The 21,770-nt window shown below is 28.5% G+C and overlaps 1 protein-coding gene across 2 annotated transcripts in view; it reads left to right on the forward strand.

Moving 5' to 3' along the window:
• LOC126854220 (protein masquerade) overlaps positions 1 to 21,073 on the forward strand; it is a 36,601-nt gene extending 15,528 nt beyond the window's left edge. The window contains exons 1-11 of one of the 2 annotated variants that reach the window (XM_050600736.1): positions 4,231 to 4,321; positions 5,132 to 5,439; positions 5,738 to 5,771; positions 7,545 to 8,032; positions 8,210 to 8,392; positions 19,108 to 19,228; positions 19,302 to 19,481; positions 19,660 to 19,915; positions 20,022 to 20,299; positions 20,417 to 20,571; positions 20,712 to 21,073. In XM_050600736.1, coding sequence (XP_050456693.1) covers positions 5,209 to 5,439; positions 5,738 to 5,771; positions 7,545 to 8,032; positions 8,210 to 8,392; positions 19,108 to 19,228; positions 19,302 to 19,481; positions 19,660 to 19,915; positions 20,022 to 20,299; positions 20,417 to 20,571; positions 20,712 to 20,879 — 2,094 coding nt within the window. In that variant the 5' untranslated portion in view covers positions 4,231 to 4,321; positions 5,132 to 5,208 and the 3' untranslated portion in view covers positions 20,880 to 21,073. Of the gene's footprint in view, positions 1 to 4,230; positions 4,322 to 5,131; positions 5,440 to 5,737; positions 5,772 to 7,544; positions 8,033 to 8,209; positions 8,393 to 19,107; positions 19,229 to 19,301; positions 19,482 to 19,659; positions 19,916 to 20,021; positions 20,300 to 20,416; positions 20,572 to 20,711 lie in introns of those variants that run through there. The other variant, XM_050600735.1, reaches the window with a different exon arrangement.
• Positions 21,074 to 21,770: the final 697 nt, after the last annotated feature.

Below are 21,770 nucleotides of genomic sequence, written 5' to 3' on the forward strand. Positions count from 1 at the left end.
ATAAACTATAAAATATTTCGTAAAATATTCACTTTTTGGCCATCTTACCTTTATAACTTTTTGTGCCAAATATTGCGAGGAATTCTAATTATTTTGTCCATAAAAATAATGATAAGTTCATTTCAAAACATGAATATTTTACGAAAAATTTACAGTTTATGTAAAATTATACCAAAATAAAGTACGAAATATTTCGTAAACTATTCACTTTTTGGCCATTTTACTCTTATAACTTTTTATGCCAAATATTGCAAGGAATTGATTTGTATAAAAAAAAAATTAGGGTGGTCCCATTAAAAAAAAATGAGGATGACTTTTAAATCTTTTAAGCACTTCCACCTAAAAAAAATGTTTACATCCACAAGATTTCCCCCTCGATATCATACAATTTATCATACAATTTATCATACATTTTATTTCAAACATTTTCTGCCATCTTCAAAACTTCTTCTTCTTCTTCCTCTTGAAATAGGCTTAGAGCCTGTTTTTTCCGATCATTTCGCCTCGCGAGGCACAATTATCGGTTCTGTGACCGTCAAATGCTTTTTATCGGGGATAGGTTGCTGGCCTTGTCCCCGAACCCTTCTTTTTTAACCCGGGCTTGGGACCGGCTGCGTTAGATAGTGAATTAATTCATCCACCATCCGTTGCAGGCAAGATACTCTCAGCAGGTTTTTGTCATTGCCTGCCGAGAGGTGGCGACCGTGAAATCCTACGATATTTTTAAGCTCGGGCTGGATTTGAACTTGAGATCTTTGGCATAGAAGAAAGTAAACACACATCTCTTTGCGCCACGATCTTCAAATCTGTAGGAATTATTCGGGTGGCCTGTTTTAGATGCTTTACTCTATATATTTAATTAATATTATTATATAGTATAATTAATATTATTATAATATTATTATATAATTAATATTATATAATTAATGTTATACATTTGGGATAAAATGTGATTAAGGTTTTTCAGTTGAAAAATTCATAAATTTCAAACAGGCACTTTCCAAAAAATCGTAGAGGAAAGCTATGTACGAACGTGTAGAGCACCTCTCTCACCACTTTACTGCACGCCTAATATCACGTTACAGTAGGATGTCTCTTCTCGTGACCCGCTTGTACAAGGAGAGGATTGATCTTCCTTTTTAATTTTATTAATTTTTATTAATTGTTGTGAAAATTGCAAAACGGTAGAAGACTTTTCTATCCACTTTACCATGCTTTATATGCACACGAGAGGTGATTCATGAATTATGGGACACCTTATATATATATATATATATATATATATATATATATATATATAAGGTGTCCCATCGTTATAAAAAATGGTATAGGACTTTTCTCCTCAGTTTTATCTGCTTTATTTGCATATGACGGGTGATGCGATTGACGCCGGACATCCTGTATATATATATATATATATATATATATATATATATATATATATCAGGATGTCCGGCGTCAATCGCATCACCCGTCATATGCAAAGCAGATAAATCTAGGAGAAAGTCCTATCCCTATAACGCTTAATTAGAAAGTTATTATTAAGCAAAGTCTGGCCAATCATCGCCGATGTTTAGCCAGACGCACGTCAATGAGACGCTGTAACAGCTGAGCGCTCACGCACACATGCTAGGCGCGCGGCTCATTGACGTGCTTCAGCTAAAGGTCGGCACTGAATTGCCAGACTTCACTCAATAACTCTTTTATTAAGCGTTATCGAAAAAAAATAGTACAGGACTTTTCTTCTCAGTTTTATCTGCGCACGACGGGTGCACTCTGTGTATATATATATATATATATATATATATATATATATATATATATATATATATATATATATATATATAAGCTTATACAATATATATTACATAAATAAATAAGATAAATAAAAAATTACTCTTAGAAAAAAAACATAACAAAGATTAAGAGATTTCCATTGAAAAATCTCGAATTTTTTTTTTGAAAAAATCATAGATATGTTTGTAAGTTTTGCGATACTTTTATAAACTTATCTTGTACAATTCATAACTAATGCATTGATTTGTTTTTTTTTATTATACAAAAATATAGTTTATATTTAAATAAAGACAATTTTTATATAATTTATATATCATATAATTTATCGATTATATGTATAATCTTATATATATAATTGCAAGCTTTATATAATTGCTATATACATAATATTTATATAATCACAAGCTTAGCTGTACATAACCGCTCGTCGGCCAAAATCGAATCATGAGTTAGTCGAAACGTATAACTCCAAAGACAGTTATATGCTGTTCGAATCACGCCATTCATTAACTATACCGTTATGTTTGTTTGGTCCGTTATAACTGCCAAACGAACCAGGTATTACCTACGCGAATTTCTTACGCGAGCCTATATCTCATATAACAAAGCATGATATTAGCATTTGCCATTTTTGCGCTTAAAAGTAAGTGTCAGTTATTAATATATTTCGCAGCGAACACATTCACGCAATTTGATCAGCAAAATTATCTTAATCTGATAAATAAAAATGATTGAATATTAAAAAATATTGCAGATTGCGAATGCCATTTTAAAAATTTTAAGGATTTAATAAAGTTATACAAAAATTAAAAGTAATAAGTCGCATAATTATAAAATACAGATTTATATTGACATACACACACACACACACGCACATACATACATGCATGTGCATACACACAATTAAATAATGTAAATATCAAAGAATAAAAAAATTAATATAATTCTAAAAAATATCTAGAAATAGAGGAAAAAATAGTGTAATGTAAACTTATTTTAATTTTTTTTTTAATATTTATATATATCAGAGAAGAAAAATTTAGTAATTTTATGTGAGAAAAGGTCAATTTTCTCTCTTTTTATACAATTACAACACATTATTATACAAATAAACATTATAATTAATTAAACAAATAAATATTATATTTATTATGCTGTATATAAAATTAAGAACTTTTAATATATTTGATTATTCTTATATTTTTAGAGAAATTAATAATATAATTTAAAAATTAAGATATTTTTGTAAATAAATAATTTCGTATAATTGATATACAGGGTGTCCCATAATTTACGGATCACCCGTGGTGTGCATATAAAGGATGTCAAAGGCGTGCGGCGAAGCGATGGGAGAGATGCTCTATGAAGGCTAGGTACAAGCGTGTAGAACACTCTTCTCATCGCTTCACCGCTCGCCTAATATCGCATTACAGTAGGATGTCTTTTCTCGTCGCGCGCTTGTATAAGGCGCGGATTGGCCGATCTTTTTTAATAAATATCTCAATAATTATTAGGAAAATTGTAAAATGGTAAAGGACTTTTCTATTCACTTTGACATCCTTTATATGCACACAACGGGTGATCCGCGAATTATGAGACACCCTGTATATACAGAGCGTCCGGCGTCAATCGCATCACCGGTTCTGTGCAGGTAGAGCAGGTAAAACTGAAGACAAAAGTACCACTGTACCACATTGCTATTTTTGTAATAATTTTCGAGAAATTAATTAAAAAAGATAAAAGATACAACCCATGATGTGTGATTGCTAGGACGCGAGAATCCATTGTTATGTATCGCTCGTATATAACTATTGTCATTTGTAGAGAGCATCTCCCAAAATTTTGTCGCGCGCCTAGCGACCACAAACTTTTGGGTTGTCTTTGGGCCGTCCTTTCTCGCCGCGCGCTTATACTCACGCGAAGTGGTCGACCTTTTTTAATTAATTTCTCAAAAATGATTACAAAAATAGCAAAATGGTACAGGACTTTTCTCTTCAGTTTTATCTGCTCTACTTGCGCACGAACGGTGATGCGATTGATGCCGGATACCCTGTATATATATATATATATATATATATATATATATATATATATATATATATATTTAACATATATATATATATATATATATATATATATATATATATATATATATTTAACATATATATATATATATATATATATATAATATATTATCAAATATATTATATATTATATATTATCAAATATTATCATATATATATATATATATATATATATATATATATATATATGATAATATTTGATAATATATAATTTGACATAAACAATTTCCTCTTCAATTTAACATAGTACGTAAAAAAGATTTCAAGAAAAGGAAAATTTTCTGGCGATCATTAACTTATTTTCTATGAGAGTTAATATCAAGTTCAGTCACTCTTAATAATTTTGTAAGATAATGTATTCGTGCGCGCTGGTAAGATTAGATATGCAGGAATTTCTACCGTTCATTGACGATGTGACTACGCACCAGTAAATGATATAGGTACAGTTATAATTAACAACAATAAAATTTAATTAGTTAATTTAATTTTTTATGAGGCCTTTCTATAATTTTATTTCATTTCATCCACAAAATATGAAATAATATTACTCCAATCAACGGGCATATAGATTTTTATATTCCATATGTATACTTAAATCGATTAAGATTATTTCTTTTTTTTGGAGCTTAAATCTAGTCTAATTGGTATTCATAATTTAAAAAGGTTATATTTCCAAATATTCTATTCATATATATATTTCTATTCGTTTATATATGCATCTTTATAATTTTATAATAAATATTTCTATTTTTTTATTACCTTTTATAACTTAATATATGTAATATATAAATTATATAAAAATTGTGTTTATATATATTTAAATATGAACTATATCTTTTATAATAAAAAAAATAAATCAATGCATTAATTATTTGAATACAAGATAAGTCTAAAAAAGTGTCATAAAACTTACAAACATATTCAACGTTTAAAAAAAAAATCGAAATCTTTAGATAGAAATCTCTTAATCTTTGTTTTGCTTTTTTTTCTCTGAGAATAATTTTTTTATTTATCCCATTTCCATATATATGAAAGATTTCTCTTTATTATCAATTTATTCAAAATTATGTTATACTAATTTAATTTAATATTACTATAAATTAATTACTAACTCTAGATCTTTATATTTATTTCAAATCAAATTAAAAATTGATTTATATTAATTTTATTGCATTTGAAACATGGCAAACCATGTCTAAATATTTTCGTAAAATATGCTTAAATATTTTATATGCCTTATGTATGTGCAGGATTTTTAAATTCTTTAACGAGCACGGCGAAAATCGCCGATTGTCCGGGAGTATGTGTACACGCATTAGCAACGTTAATGTGCGACGATGTTCTCGAAGACGTACAATGTCCCACGACCAGCATGCGATGTTGCCTACAGGACTCAATAAACAGCACAAGTTCTTCCGAAAACGTCATCGATGATGAAGGGTCACTATCGGCTGAATCCATGACAACGATCAAAAATACGATTCCTACGACGACACCCACGACAACTACCACGATGCTTGGTGCATCGACTTCCTCCACTTCAATAAAACCTATGCTGGTATGTTTAAGAGATTTGATATTAGAAAATAATTGGATTGAATTTGAAAATTGCAGATAAAAATTGTTAAAAGTATGATCGCTAATACCGCAAGTTAATTATTTCAAAAATTGTACTCATAAATAGTTAAGACAAATAGTTAAGAATTAAAATTTTTTTACGAAAACGAGAATAATTACTTTTTGGCTTTTTAATGAAATTAAAGTTTTTTATGTATTTATTAATAATATATTTTCTTTCTGTTCAAAGTTGCTATATGTCATATATCTTATATTAATACATTCTTGTCGTTTTACAGGTAAATTATAATGAGACGAATGAAAAGTCATCCAGTACGTAAATGTTTCGTAAAGTATATCTCTTTATTGTAATATAATTGCATTGCGTCTCCATCCCGAAAAAATTCTTCCCTGATTCAAACCTAATTTCAATTTTAAAATTAAAATTGTCCGATGTTTTGTGACGGTCTATATTGGTAAAATTCCATATGGATTTGCAACTTTCCACGCCTAAAAGTACCGGACGATGAGGATGGATTTTGTTTTGTGTGAAAAGTTATAATTTCATGTAGAGTTTTATAAATAGCCCTTGTAACACTAAAAAAGTAACTTTAATTTCAAAATTTAATTTTGAAATTAGGGTCAGGGTTAGAATTTTCTCAGGGGAAGAGATGCAAGGGAAGAGAATTCGGCTCTCCTCCGCCCACGTATTTAATTTATTAAACATAAATAAATGAATTTAAGATACGCTCTCTTAAATGTACATGATATCATATAATGATTCTCTCTCACCTACACACGATATTTTTGACTAAACAAATTTTTATTTTTCGGTTTAACCGATTTTTCCCGTCCGTAACCACCTGTGATCATGATAATTAATCATAATTAATAATTAATTTAAAAAAACTCATTCCTCCATTTATCAGTGTAGATGAACTCTTATCACATTTTAATATATTTTATAGGGAAAATTTTGATATTATCTGATGAATATTTCTTATATTAAAATAAATTCAGTAATTATTTAGTCATATTTATTTGAATTTTTTATAAATTTATTGTAATTTCATACACAACATAAAATATTTCTCAGGATCGTATATTGATGCATGATCCGTTTCAATGTTGTTATGTGTTATTTAATCCGAAACACTATGTCTCTTGATAACGTTTTTTTATTTATTGCTTATATTTGATGATATATATTTTTTTTGCATTATCATTAGAAAAGTCATTTATATGCTCTGTATGATAATAATTATGTTTAAACAAAAATTCAGCAATAATTTTTATAATTTTATAATTTTAATTGCGAAATGCGAAGTTTTTCATAAGGCAATATTTTCAATGTGACGAGATCCATAATCAAGGCCAGTTCTGATCAATGAGTGTTGCATGCGCGCAAGCGTAAAATTTTAAGAGTTTAAAATATAAAAATATTGCACGTAGTACAAAAGTAAATATTTTTGGTATATTTATTATGTTGTCATATAAACTGACAATTTTTTTATCGTCTGTTTTTCTACATCTTCACATGAGGGTGTAAAAATTGTTCTTACACGCAGACCAATAAGGAGGTAGAACGTTTCTCTCCATAATTATATGTATGATTCGACATGATCTTGCAACTTTTAATGCAAATTGAGGTTCATATGTAAGCAAAAATAAATTTCTAATATATAGAAATTATAAACTAATATATAGAAAGTTAATCTCATCAACAATTTTGTTTACGTTTAAGTGTCGTTTTGTATTAAACATTGCAAACTCATGTGAAACTATATAATTATAGACTTCATCATACTGATAACACTGGACAATGTGTAATAGATTTGCATAATATGTAAGAATTATCAAAAATTAATTTCATATTTTATATCATAATTTCTTAAGAACACATGACGTTTCAAACCAAAGTTATCATTAAGATTGAAATAAAAGTTATTTAAGCTTTGTATTAAAACAAAATATCATATAATTTTGTAACCATAAAATATAATTTGTATAGTAAACATAAAAAAAAGAATACTTTTAACTTAAAAAAATATGTTGTTATTACCAATATTATATTATAAAAATTAGACTTACAATACTTATTTTCAGTAACAACTTGTTCGGGTATCTGTATGGCCGAGAGAATCGCAGATTATTGTGATGCTGTATTGATGATAGAAACCCTGTGTAAGTCGGGTTACAAATGTTGCGTGTCCAGAGATGCCTTTGGGGATTCTCCACCGCCTGAACTCTTGGTGATCGATCGCTTGAATTCTTCTCGCTATGATGAAAAAAACGATAGCGGAGCTTTCAGCGAAGTTTCATCTCCATCGACGACAATGAAATCAAATATATCGACTGATGTTCCTGCAATCGCTACAATGATAATAAAAACGACGACAACGACGATGATGACTACTAAACAACCATCGACGATAACGACGACGATGAGGCCAACATTAAAACCATGCAAAGGAAAGTGTACGAACGTACTTTCGGCACTCTTTTGCGATAATATTGATGGAGATGCAGATTGTCCTGCTGATGGATCCGTGTTGACAGTTTGTTGCGTTAATGAATCATCATCACAAAAAATAGTAATAAAATTTAATATTTAATAAATAAAATTTAATTTTAATGTGCAATAAAACGTTAAGTCACAGATAAAAAGATTACTTTATAAAACTATTTTTTAAAAATTAATAATATTAATAGTGTAGTTATTTCAAAATTCGTAACAATATAAGATGTATGAAATGTACTATTTTGCTTAGGAAACAACGACGACAATTCGACCGTCCACAAAGGCTCCTCAACCGAAGTTACCGCCATGTCCTGGCTTTTGCCTGATGATAATTATGGCAGCTTTTTGCGAACGGCCAAATGTGATCATAGCTAAAACATCGACCTGTCAATCTGGCTCCATCTGTTGCGATAATACAAAAAGTCCACCGCAGGTAATTCACTGTCTGCCAGCAGATACTAAAAATTCAAATCATTTGTATCTACCATACAAGTGATTGCACAATTTAACAAAAAAATACAAGATCAGAATAATCACTTCCCATGCAGCACAAAACATCGCAGCGATATTGCAACAATTGCTGCAATTTTGTATTGCTGCAATATTGTATCAGTATTATGATTTAGAACACCGCTTTTCTTTTTTTCGAGTCCCAGTAATACTTTTGTGCCCATAACACTTCATCGATGTATTTTCAGCGATACAAGAGAATCGGAAAAGAGAATTCCGATCGGGATATTGTATTTTATACAGATCTCTGTAAAATTTTTATGATACTAAATATAATTTTAATTTCTGAATTACTCTATTATGTATAATCTTGAGAAATTTACAATCTCTCTAAAAAAATTTTACAAAGATAAAAAAAAATACGCCAAGTATATAAAAAAATTCTTAACTTGAACGCAAAAAATTACAAAACTTTTAATTTTTTCTCTAAAAAATAATTTTTAAAAGAATTTTTACTTGGAAAATAATTTCCACTTAAAAAATAAAAATCAAAACTAAATATAAAATTAATAGTTAGCTAGCCAAGTACATAAAAACTATTTCAGTAGAAAGTTTAGTTTGTAAAGAGTTGTAATTTGAAATAATATTTGTCATAAAATCAATCTTGCAATTATAGAAATATTATAGATTTTCTGGAGAAAATTAAAGTGCATTTTATTTTTATCAAGAAATTGTATTATATTTTTCCTCCAAATAAATATTTTGTATAATATATTAAATAGCACTATTATATTGCGGATTTTATTATAAATAAGTAAATTATAAAAACTACTTAATCCTTAGTGTAATAACATTGATTACTAATTTCAAATTTAAAAGTGCCCTGTGCAAAACTGATCGGCTTATTGTAAAATTATTCATAAACTTTGCCAGATAAGCCTGAAACGAAAAGGATGAAAATTAAAGCGATATACAAATATTTGGCGTGGCCAGGTCACATTAAATGTCATATTAATATATTGATAATGATACAATAATGCATATTATATTGTTAAATTGATATAATATATTGATAATAATAATCTTGCAAATTCTTATTTTACATCGGGCACACCAAGTATTTGTATGTCGCTTTAATATTCATCCTTTTCGTTTCGGGCTTATCTGGTAAAGTTTATGATTAATTTCACTTTTATGATTAAGGGCACTTTTAAATTTAAAATTAGTAATCAATGTGATCAACGTTATTACACTAAGAATTAAGTAGTTTTTTATGATTTACTTATTTGTAATAAAATCCGCAATATAATAACGTTATTTAATATATTATACAAAATACTTATTTGGAGGAAGAATATAATAATATAATTTCTTGATAAAGTGCATTTTAATTTTCTCCAGAGAATCTATAATATTTCTATAATTGCAAGATTGATTTTATGACAAATATTGTTTCAAATTACAACTCTTTACAAACTAAACTTTCTACTGAAATAGTTTTTATGTACTTGGCTAGTTAACTATTGATTTCATATTTAGTTTTGATTTTTATTTTTTAAGTGAAAATTATTTTCAAAGGAAAATTCTTTTAAAAGTTACTGTTTAGAGAAAAAATTAAAAGTTTTGTAATTTTCTGCATACAAGTTAGGATTTTTTTTATGTAATTGGCGTATTTTTTTTACCTTTCTAAAGTTTTTTTAGAGAAATTTCACTGTTTTTTGTTATAACTGTTTTTCATAAAAATTAATACTTTTTCTGCAAATAACGGTTTTTATAAAAATTTATATTTTTTCTGTAAAATTTAAAAATTATTTTTTAGAGATAAATATTAAAATTTTTGTTAGTAATTTTTTACATACAAATTAGGATTTTTTTTATATATTTGGCGTATTTTTTTACTTTTGTAAGGTTTTTTTTTTAGTTAGTATAATAGTATATTAATAAATGACACGAAATTAATATGTGCTTCGATAAATAGCATTCGCTTATGAATCGTTAAGTATTAATTGTAGAGATTAAATTATAGACATCTTTTAAAAACTTTTGCGATCTCGTGTAATAAGTCGGTCACACCCATCGCGAATATTCGCGAATGAAGGCATGCGCGAATAGTGTGGGACTGGGCACTTGGATTTCGTTACTCGTGCTCGTGCTCGCTCTTTTTCCGCTGGTTGTCGGTAAACTATCGCAAATAAAAGGAAAATTGTATATGTAGTATGTATACGAATAACGGAGTACGAATAGTCTAGGAGATCTACATTCGGTATTGGCCAAAATCGCACATAATTGCACTCGTGGGACGGACTATAAAGTACATATTATGACGACACACGGAACGATTGCCTACTCACTCTCAGTGTATGAATAATTCCTAAAAAAATTACCTTTTTAAAAAAAAGGTAAAAAAAGGCGCCAAATACACGCTACGTGAAGAAATATTATATTTAAATAATAACATTTTAAATAAATATACTTTTGTATAAAATAATTATTTAATTTTTCTTTAAAAATAATGATATCAAAAAATCACATTAAAACGTGTACATTTTATAAATATGTACATTATTTTGATTATTTTAATATAATAAATGTGAATGATAATATATATAGATAATATAAACATAAATGTATTTATAATAGTAAATTTGTATATATTTGTATAAAACTTAATAAAATTTAATATAATATATAAATATTCAATATAATAATATTTTTATTATATGATTGATGCAACTAATTTTCACATAATATGAAACAACACAAATAAATTTAAGACGATATGTTTTAATGCGACCCGGGCACGCCAAGTTTTTACACCTTGCTTTGATGTCAGTTTGTCTTATGCGCTTTAGAATTTATGAGAAATTTTCTTTCAATAATTATATCCCAAAACCTTAGATGCGTATATTGTGCATTTAGTTATTTAGAAAATAACTTTTATTTTAGCTATACTACTACTTTAATTATAATGCGACTTATTAAATATAATTTTTCTTAATATTGGAAACAATAAAATAAAAATATTTTATAGCATAAATTTTTATGCTTTTGGCGCATTTTTTGATATCATTATTTTTATAGGAAATTTAAATAATTATTTTATACAAAAGTATATTTATATAAAATGTTATTATTTAAATATAATATTTTTTCAAATAGCGCGTGTACTTGGCGCCTTTTTTTACTTTTTTTTAAAAATAATTTTTTAGGGATACCATTCTTTTTTTTTCATCAAAATGCAACAGTTCTTTTTGCTTATTATAGATATCTATATCCTTCAAATTTCTCATCTGCTTTAAAAATAACGAATAATTAATTAATAATAATTAATTAAAAATTAGTATATCAGAAATATATATTATTATTTACGATCTATACTTTTATATTTTTTGATGAATAATCGTTGTTATTCATGTAGTTTTATTATTAATTATTAAATTAGAAAATTACGGACAGTCGTACTTTTTACAAATTTTTAAATTAAAGAGAAAAAATTAACTTAAACATAATAATAATATAACTATATTTAATATAATATTCTAAGAATAATATTTTTAATAATAATATAACAATATTATAACTTTTTAACTTTTAACATTATTTAATTTAATTTATATTGCATGGCCATTGTTTTGCAATTTTATATTAATTTGATTAGTAGACTTTTGGCACATTTTTTATTTCATATATACTAGAGTCCTTAAAGGTAGAATTTGTCCACTTAATTAGTTTTGGAAGAACATGGCAACAGTGTATACATGAATGAGGGTAATGCAAAGCATATTATAATTGTGTTGTATAAAAAAATATTTTTTATGCAATTGTGAATAAGACATTCACAATTGTCACCAATCATGTTTGAAAATTATAAGATTAATTATATATAAGATTTATATATAAGATTATTTCATATAAAATAAAAATTGTCTGTATCAAAGCAGAATAATCAAATAAATACAATATAATCAATAGCAAAACAATGGCCATTCTATAATTAAATATTAAAAAATTAAAAGTTTTAATTTTTATTATATAGTTTATATTTTTATAATATCGTATATTATTATCTTAGAATATTTTATTAAATATAGTTATATTTTTATTATTTGATTTAACTTTTTTTATTTTTAATTTAAGAATTTATAAAAAAATACGTTGTTTGTAATTTTCTTATTTAAATAAATATATAAATTTAAAAAAAGTACAAGCTGTTCGTAAATTTTTATTTAAATAAATATAAATTGTATGTAATTTTCTTATTTCATTTCTTTTTAAATTATTGTTTTCCCTAATAATTTCTATTGGTACTGCCATGTTTTTCCAAAGTTTTTTGACCAATAAAGAAAAACACTAACTATGGTCAGATTCAATTCAGCCTTGTAAACAATGTAACACAAATGTAAGCCTTTAGTTTAGATATGGTTACCATAGTAATTTTTCAATCAATCGTTAATTGCAGAGCGTTCCTAATATAACTCAGAACAACGCTAGCGCAATCTTTCGTCGAAAGTAACAAATGGACATTTTATATTATACTATATATATATATATATATATATATATATATATATATATACATATTTATTGATGATAATGACGACGTGGACGTTTCTTAAACAAAATTTTCACATATGGAACTTTGCATCATAATATCTCTGATTATAGATCAAGTACAGCAAAAATAAAGACATTTTCCTTATATAATGAAGACCCAAGCTATCCATTGAGCCCATTAAAAATTCGATCAGTCTAGCCGTTACTAAAAATCATTATTATGAAGTACTTGCAACTGACCGACTCGCGTTCTGTCCATATATATCCTACGGTATATCATCATGCATATTGACTATAGCGTGATACACTCTGACTCGTCTCTCGTCTCATCTCTCTCATCCTCTCTCTCATCTCTCTCTCTCTCTCTCTCTCTCTCTCTCCTCCCTCTCCTCTCTCCCTCTCTCACTCCCTCTCTCTCCCTCTCCTCTCCCTCACTCCTCCCTCTCTCTCTCCTCCCTCTCACCCCTCCCTTCTCTCCTTCCTATCTATCCCTCTCCCTCTCTTCCCTCTCTCCCCCCTTTCTCTCTCTCTCTCTTTCTTTCTCATTTATTATAAATTATAAAAGAGTGATAAGAATCATACATATGCACATATGCAACTTTGTCTCTCAAGGTGTATTTGCACACTCAAGCGAATAATCGCACATGAGCTCTGCAAATGAGCCTTGAGGGACAAAATCGCTTTGCATGGATGCGTGGGAGCATATATACGTGAGTCTGAAAATTGAAGGAGTAAATTTCACAATTCTGAAAATATGATTATCATACCGCAAGATTGACTGCACCAATCTTATTCAAACTGGTCGCAATCGAAAGCTTGAATCCACATTATATAATAAAAGTGCTATTAGAATTTTGATTACGGCTCTAGTTCCTGAGATATTTTAATCGAAAGTATATTAAAATGATTATAGACATAAAACTCCGGATAAGCTATATAGTAGCATTGCGACCTCTGTACATAGGCGAAACTCTTGACAAGCCAGAAAGAATCTTTTTTCTCTACTTGGCATTTTTTTATGAACTTGGCGCGACGCTACCGTATCGCTTGATTAAAGTTGCAAGAGAAAGTTACTTTAATATATTTCATCATATCATAGCTACAATATACAATATTATCAAAATCCAAAATCTTGTTCGAACGTCCAATCTTGAAAAATATTATGTTGATATAATTTATTATATTGATTAATAAAATATTTATGATTATAATTTGCAAATTAAATAAAAATTTGTATACATATAATTTTCAATCAAATAATTTTTAAGTATAGTAATATTTAAACGTAAAGATTTTTAAGTTGTTAAAAATAATCGAATACAGAATTGACAAATTTTAAAATAGATATGAAATAGATATAAAATAGATATAAATAAATAAATATAATTAAAATAGATGTTAAAATTAAAAAATCTTTGCATATTTCCATGTACATACATTATATATGTATGTATGTGCATATACACCCAGGGTGAATTAGAGTAAATATAACAAATTTTGAAAGATTGTTTAAGAGATTCTAAATAAAAAATATTATAACATTGATCTTATTTTTAATACTTATATAGTTACACAAGCTAATAAAAAAATTTGCTATTATCATAATATAAAAATTGTTAAAATTTTAGTAAAATCATTATATGCAACTGATATCTCGTATTCTTTCATTTTGTTTTTCATTTTGATTTTTCAAAAATTGTTTCCCATTACGTTAAGCAAATAATTTTACTACAGCAGTAAAATTGTACAATTTTTATGACTACATAAATGAGAATAGAACCTATATTAATAACATTTTTTACTCAAATTAACCTTCCAAACAATCTGTCAAAGTTTGTTATACTTGTTTCTGAATCATTACATTTTCATATTTAATTCGTAAAAAATAAAACTTTTTCTTGACGTTTCTCCAAATCTCATAGTTTTTAAATATTTTAAATTGAACAGAAGGTCCTCACTTTTCAAATGAAAAAATTACCACCCTCTTTTATCTTTTAAACTAAAAGAGATACTAACAAATATATATCAAATTAAATGATTCAAACTGAGCTCTATTGTGAGAAGAGTGGTTGCTTTCAAAAATTATCTTTAGTGAACGGAGAGATGCATAATTTTTTTATAATATTGTGAATTTTTTGACATAAAAAATTGTAGTGCTGTTTAAAAGGAATACAACTATATATGATATAATGTAAATATTTTACATATTATACGAATTTTATCTTGAGATATTGCAGACGACATCTATCTGTTCATTTTCGGTCTTGTGATGGCCAATTTCGGATTGAATATTGATACTCAAATGACAACATGATATACAGGGTAGCTGATAATAATCGCCCCACCCGTAATGTGCAGATAGAGCGGATTAAACCAAGCAGAAAAGTTCTGTATCATTTTTTTGTATAACGCTCAATAAAAGAATTATTATTGAGTAAAGAATTAAAGGCAATCATCACTGATCTTTATCCGGACGTACGTCGGTGAGCCGCACGGTTGGTAGTGTGCGTGAGCGTTTACTACGTCACAGCGCGGCTCTCCAATGTGCGCCTGGCTAAAGATCGGCGATGTTTGACCAAACTATACTCAATAATAATTTTTTTATTAAGCGTTATACAAAAAAATGGTAAAAGACTTTCCTACTTAGTTTAATCCGCTCTTGCACATTACGAGTGGGGCTATTATTATCAGACACCCTGTATATGTATCAAATATATGGTTTTTAGTTATGTTTATTTAAACTTAAAAAGTTTTTAGGTTGTTGAATACGAATCTAATGCTAAAATTAACAAATTCAAAATTGTTTTGCATGCTTGAGCACACACGTACATACATATATACGGATGAGTCATTTAATATATCATTTGAAAATAATATGTATACACATTAAACCAAAAAATTTTTTTACAAATTATTTAATTTCGAGAACAGAAAAAGAAACATGATGTTTTTGTACTTGAATAGAGTTTCATGATCGTCTAAAAATCGATTTTAATTTTTTAAATAGAAATTAAGAATAAGATCCTATTTTTTTATCATATTTGATGCGTGAAAAGTAGGGTCATTCGACCGGATTTTGGGTTTATTTCCCTATTATTCAAATATGATTACACAGTTGAAAAATTTGTGTTAAATTTAACATATATCGCAAACATATATCTCAAACAGTTCATCCATAAATTTTTAAGTGAGTTTAATACATGAAGTCTAATCAAAAAGTATCTGATCTTATTTTTTTTGAATCAACCAACTGCAGTTCGGTAATAAGACTAGTCCAGCATGCAACCTTGGACCTTACTGTACGATTTTTCACTTTTTTACGATTTGTGATTTTTACTCGCATTTGAATTACAGAATCGATACCTGCATTAAATTTTGTTATTCAATGTTGTATCTTTTTAATTGTCTCTGATTGCATATTACCGAATTTTTGATAAAATTTAATGCAAATTCTTTACTGAACACGTTCAATCATTTTAACTTGAAACACGAAATGCGACGACTGCAAGATTATTTGGATATGATGCTTATTTTAAGTGAATGTAATGATCAATTTAGAGCTGCTGCAAGATTATGGAGAGATATCTAGATCGCGCTCCTCAGTCGTACTATGTTTTTTCTCGCTTAGCTAAAAGAATTTTCAATAGGGATATTATTTAACCGGATCACAATAAAGATAGAATTCGACGTCAAGTTAGGGACGAAAGGACGCCGAAGATTATTGCATCCAGTCAATTGCATCCCCACGATCCAGGTGTATAAAAAGAGATTCTGGTATTAGTCATAGCACGATCTGGCGAATTATTAAAACAAACTGCACCCGTACAGAATGTCTTTTCATCAAGCATTGATGATTGCCGATTTTAGATGCAGATTTGAATTTTGCAATTGGATACGTCAGCAAGTGCGAAACTTTCATCAGAAAATTGTATTATATATATATATATATATATATATATATATATATATATATATGTGCGTGCGTGCGTGCGCGCGTGCGTGTGTGCGTGTCGTGTGTTTTTTTGGACATACTAATTGCGTTATCTCTTGATCTACACTGGATCTAGTTACTATGATGCTTCTTGAATCTGCCATAGTTGTTTTGCCGTCCCATTGAATCAATAGTTTAAAGTGTTTGCATGAGTTTAAATTTTTTTAAATTTTTACATTGTCACGATTTTTAAAATGGAAATGTTTTATTCTAAATATGGAGAAATTGCAACAGAAACATATTAAATGATGCAAGATGTATTCGAAAAAGTCTAGCGCGTAGTAAAATGTACCGATTGGTATCGGCTTCAACAAAATTTTGCACCTGTGTAACGCGTTGCTATCTCTGCTCTGGTGTCAAAGAGTGCGGAATGAACCTCACACACATTTTTTTTCCGAACACGACAGTGTGAACATTTTCTATATATTAATGTTCAATTTGTACGACATTTCGATCGGTAGTCAGCGATTTTGTGCGAGAAGCGCGCGCACATTTAACATTCCCATAAAAGAACATTCTTTTCTTGTATCACCCTCAAGCGCCTCATAGGCAACTCTTAAACAGTGCATACCACAAAAACACTTTAGTACCTATTAGAAAATCTTTTGAAAAAAAAAACACATAATGAAAATCACATACATGAAACGGAGCGCGCATTATGTGTGTATTTCTTTTGGTTGCCATAGCGAAGCATGCTCGCAAACTGCTCCTCCCATTGCTTCGCCGCGGACCGAGTATCAATTGACAGTGGGAGGCATTTTCGCGCTACGAGCTTTTCGCGGCACTTCGTTGGCTGATCTTTTAAAATTAATATTTTCTTAAATATTGAGAAAATCACAAAATGGTACAGGACTTTTCTATTCAGAATAACATCCTCTACCTTCCCTTAAAGGGTAATCCGCGAATTATCGGACACCCTGTATACACGTACACGCACATGCACACGCATACGTACTCGACACGCACATGCGCGCGCTAGCACACTACCTCACGCACACACAATATACATACTATATATATATATATATATATATATATATATATATATATATATATATATATATGTGTGTGTGTAGTATATATATATATATATATATATATATATAGTATATATATATATATATATATATATATGTATGCATATATATATATATATATGTATATATATATATATATATATATATATATATACATAGTATGATTCAAAACAACCTGATGATCTTTGAAATATATATCATATTCTTAAATGAATTCTGAGACGATTTTTTCTTGTAGAAAATTTTGCACAAAGCTTAGTTTTTGAGTTATAAATGAAAATAGCTATGAATCTGATACAACAGACAGGCAGACGCATCGCGTGAAAAAACTCATTTCACAATAATTTTACAATAAATATAGTTTTATATATCGTGAGATTTTGCCGTAATTTGGGTGGAATATTTGTGTGGAATTGATATTTGCAAATGATAATAAAATACTTCAGTAAAAACACTAATGTTTCCAATGATATTTATTGTGAAATTGTGAAGGAAGTTTTGTAAAGCGTTGCGCCTTGTTGTACCGAAATAAGTAGCTAACTTTTAAGTAGTAACTAATTTTCATTTATAACTAAAAAATTAAGCTTTGGACAAATGCAAACAAAAAAAATCATCTCGGAATATGCTCAAAAATATGACATTTCAAGAACATCAGATTGTTTTGAATCATCCTATATAGATTCTCAGTAATCTCTATCTAATTTTTGCTACATTTCCACAATAAATCTTATTTAATCATAAAAAACATTTTACCTTAATTGACATAAAATATTTCTTTTGAAAGCTAAAAATTTTAAAAACTTAATTTTGATTAGAATAAAACATCTTAATCATATCGTAATACTGTATAATATTACATAATATATTAAAATATCTTTTTTTTTTAAATTTTAATTATAAATTTCTTAACATGGTGACGTAATGGAGCAATTTGAAAATCATATTCCCATAAAAAATGGGAAGTAACTGGGCTTGTTCTTGTATTAAAAAGATAATGTATTTATTATTTAATTGTGTTATTAGTCAATTTATAAAAATAATATACGATATGAAAACTCTTCACAAAAATATTATATAAATAATAAAATAACAAAATATTGGTTTTTAATTATTTAGACGCTAAAACCAAAGCCGAGACCTACCTCGCGAGTACCGACACCTATGTCGTTACCACCGGATCCACGCTCGGAATGTCCCGGTTCCTGTATTGTATCTTATTTATCGTTTACTTGCTTCAGTAAGTAATCATATAGGAAATACAAATCTTGCATTTTGAACAAAACATATCATATTTATATATATGGTTGCAGGAAATGCCGAACTGACAAATTTATTCAAGTGCAAAAAACAGGGATATCAATGTTGCGCACCAAAATCTTTGATAAGGGAATTGCACGATGGAAATTCTACGGAACCAATTTTGACTAATAGAAATGATACATTCCACATTACTTCCCGACCTTACACAACCCCGTTTACTACGTCGATTTGTAAGTAATTCTCTTTCGACCTATATAATTTATGATTACTTTACAAAATTATAAAATTATAAAAATTAAAAATTATTAGAAGAATAGATATAATTGATTGAAATTAAGATAATTGATTATCATCTAATTATACCATGAATTAAAATCTGAATATACTAAAGAATGGTCAATTTTATAGATGAAACAACAACAATTACCAGTACTATCAAAAGTCCAGTGTACAGTAAATATGTTTGTGGCGTAAAAGGGACTTCTCGCGGTCCGATTCAAGCACGAAGTTCCGAGAGAATTGCACGTGTCGTAGGTGGTGAAGATGCAGACGCTAATGAATGGTGCTGGCAGGTCGCCTTGATAAACTCCCTTAACCAATATTTATGTGGAGGAGCACTGATAGGGACGCAGTGGGTCCTCACTGCAGCGCATTGCGTTACGAAGTGAGTAGATATATACATCATGTAGATATGTAATGCTTACAATCTTTCACACGCAAAAGATAAATCAACAAATTGAAAAAAAGTATGAAAAAGCATTCGTTTTTAGTATCGTGAGATCCGGCGATGCGATTTATGTAAGGGTGGGTGATCACGATCTAACTCGCAAATACGGAAGCCCCGGTGCCCAAACCTTGCGGGTCGCAACGACTTATATTCATCATAACCATAATAGCCAAACGCTTGATAACGATATCGCTTTGCTAAAACTTCACGGTCAAACAGAACTAAAGGATGGAGTTTGCTTAGTTTGTTTGCCGGCACGAGGTGTCAGTCACACAGCTGGCAAAAGATGTACAGTTACTGGTTATGGATATATGGGAGAAGGTACAAATTGTGCATATACATATATGTAATAGTGTATATTTCTTTTTTGAAGAATGAATATCATAGCATCTGTATATTAGAGTTACGCAATAATATATGTATATCGATGTTTTGTAGCTGGACCTATACCTCTTCGAGTTCGTGAAGCAGAGATACCCATTGTAAGTGATGCTGAATGCATAAGAAAAGTAAATGCCGTAACCGAGAAGATCTTTATTTTACCAGCAAGTAGTTTCTGCGCCGGTGGTGAACAAGGAAATGATGCTTGTCAGGTATAGATTCATTATTTTATAACTAAAAAAAATTTTTCGGTGTAAACATTTATTTAATATCAAAATGCAGTTGTTTTTAGTGCAAAAATTTTTGCAAAAATTGTTTGAATAGAAAATTAATTATACTTATTAATGTGCAGGGCGATGGTGGTGGCCCGTTGGTATGTCAAGATGATGGTTTCTATGAGCTTGTTGGACTAGTATCTTGGGGATTTGGTTGCGGCCGCCAAAACGTACCTGGTGTATATGTAAAGGTCTCTTCCTATATCGGTTGGATAAATCAGATAATATCGGTGAATAATCTGTAACTATTTTGTATGATGATTGCATCGAAATCTGATTTACATACATTTATGAATCGAAAAAAGTTTTATTTTCACGCTTGTACGCTATGCTATATGTACAATAGAAGCATAGCAAGGCAATAATTTATAGACATTTAGAGATAAACTCGATATCGACTGTATATATCTCTATCTGGCATTACAAACATATATGTATACTCGTTCATGTATTATTTTGTAATCCATTGATATTGGCTATGTATTCCAAAGAGAGATATATCTTGAAAGATGAAAAAAAAGAAAGAGTTAAAGAGAGAAAGTAAAAATCAGATCTTTTCTTTTTTATTTACGCAAGTCAAATACGCAAGTATTCGCTATCAATCATTGATGTTTGTTATAATGTATTTACAAAAAATATAATATTTTTGCAGTATTTCTCTCTCTCTCTCTTTCTCTTTCTATTTTTCTCTCTCTCTCTCTCTTTCTCTCTCTCTCTCTCTCTCCCCCAGCTATAAGATTGATTTTTATTCCAAGATGACAAGTTATTCTTTTCATTTATCAAATGAATAAGTCTCAAATCTTATTTGATGCCAAAAATTAAAACAGTAAAATTCATAGAATTTTAATCGTTTTTATTTTTGTCTCATCTCCTTTTAAAGAGCTGTCGACAAAATTTATGAGGCAGTTCTTGAATAAACAAATATTTGTATTTTAATTATAAATCAATAAATAATTATGAGCTACAATCTCATAACTCCAGGAGACATTGTATAAATGTAGTTGTTTGGAGACAATTAGATGTTATTAGACGCTATTAAATATATTCATTCATTTTCTATAATGATATAAATATATTGATTAGAAAAGCTAGCTCCAATAATCTTGATTTTAACACATATTGCTAAAGCAATAGTT

This window comes from Cataglyphis hispanica, chromosome 13, assembly GCF_021464435.1.
Source record: "Cataglyphis hispanica isolate Lineage 1 chromosome 13, ULB_Chis1_1.0, whole genome shotgun sequence".
Classification (NCBI taxonomy): Eukaryota; Metazoa; Arthropoda; class Insecta; order Hymenoptera; family Formicidae; genus Cataglyphis; species Cataglyphis hispanica.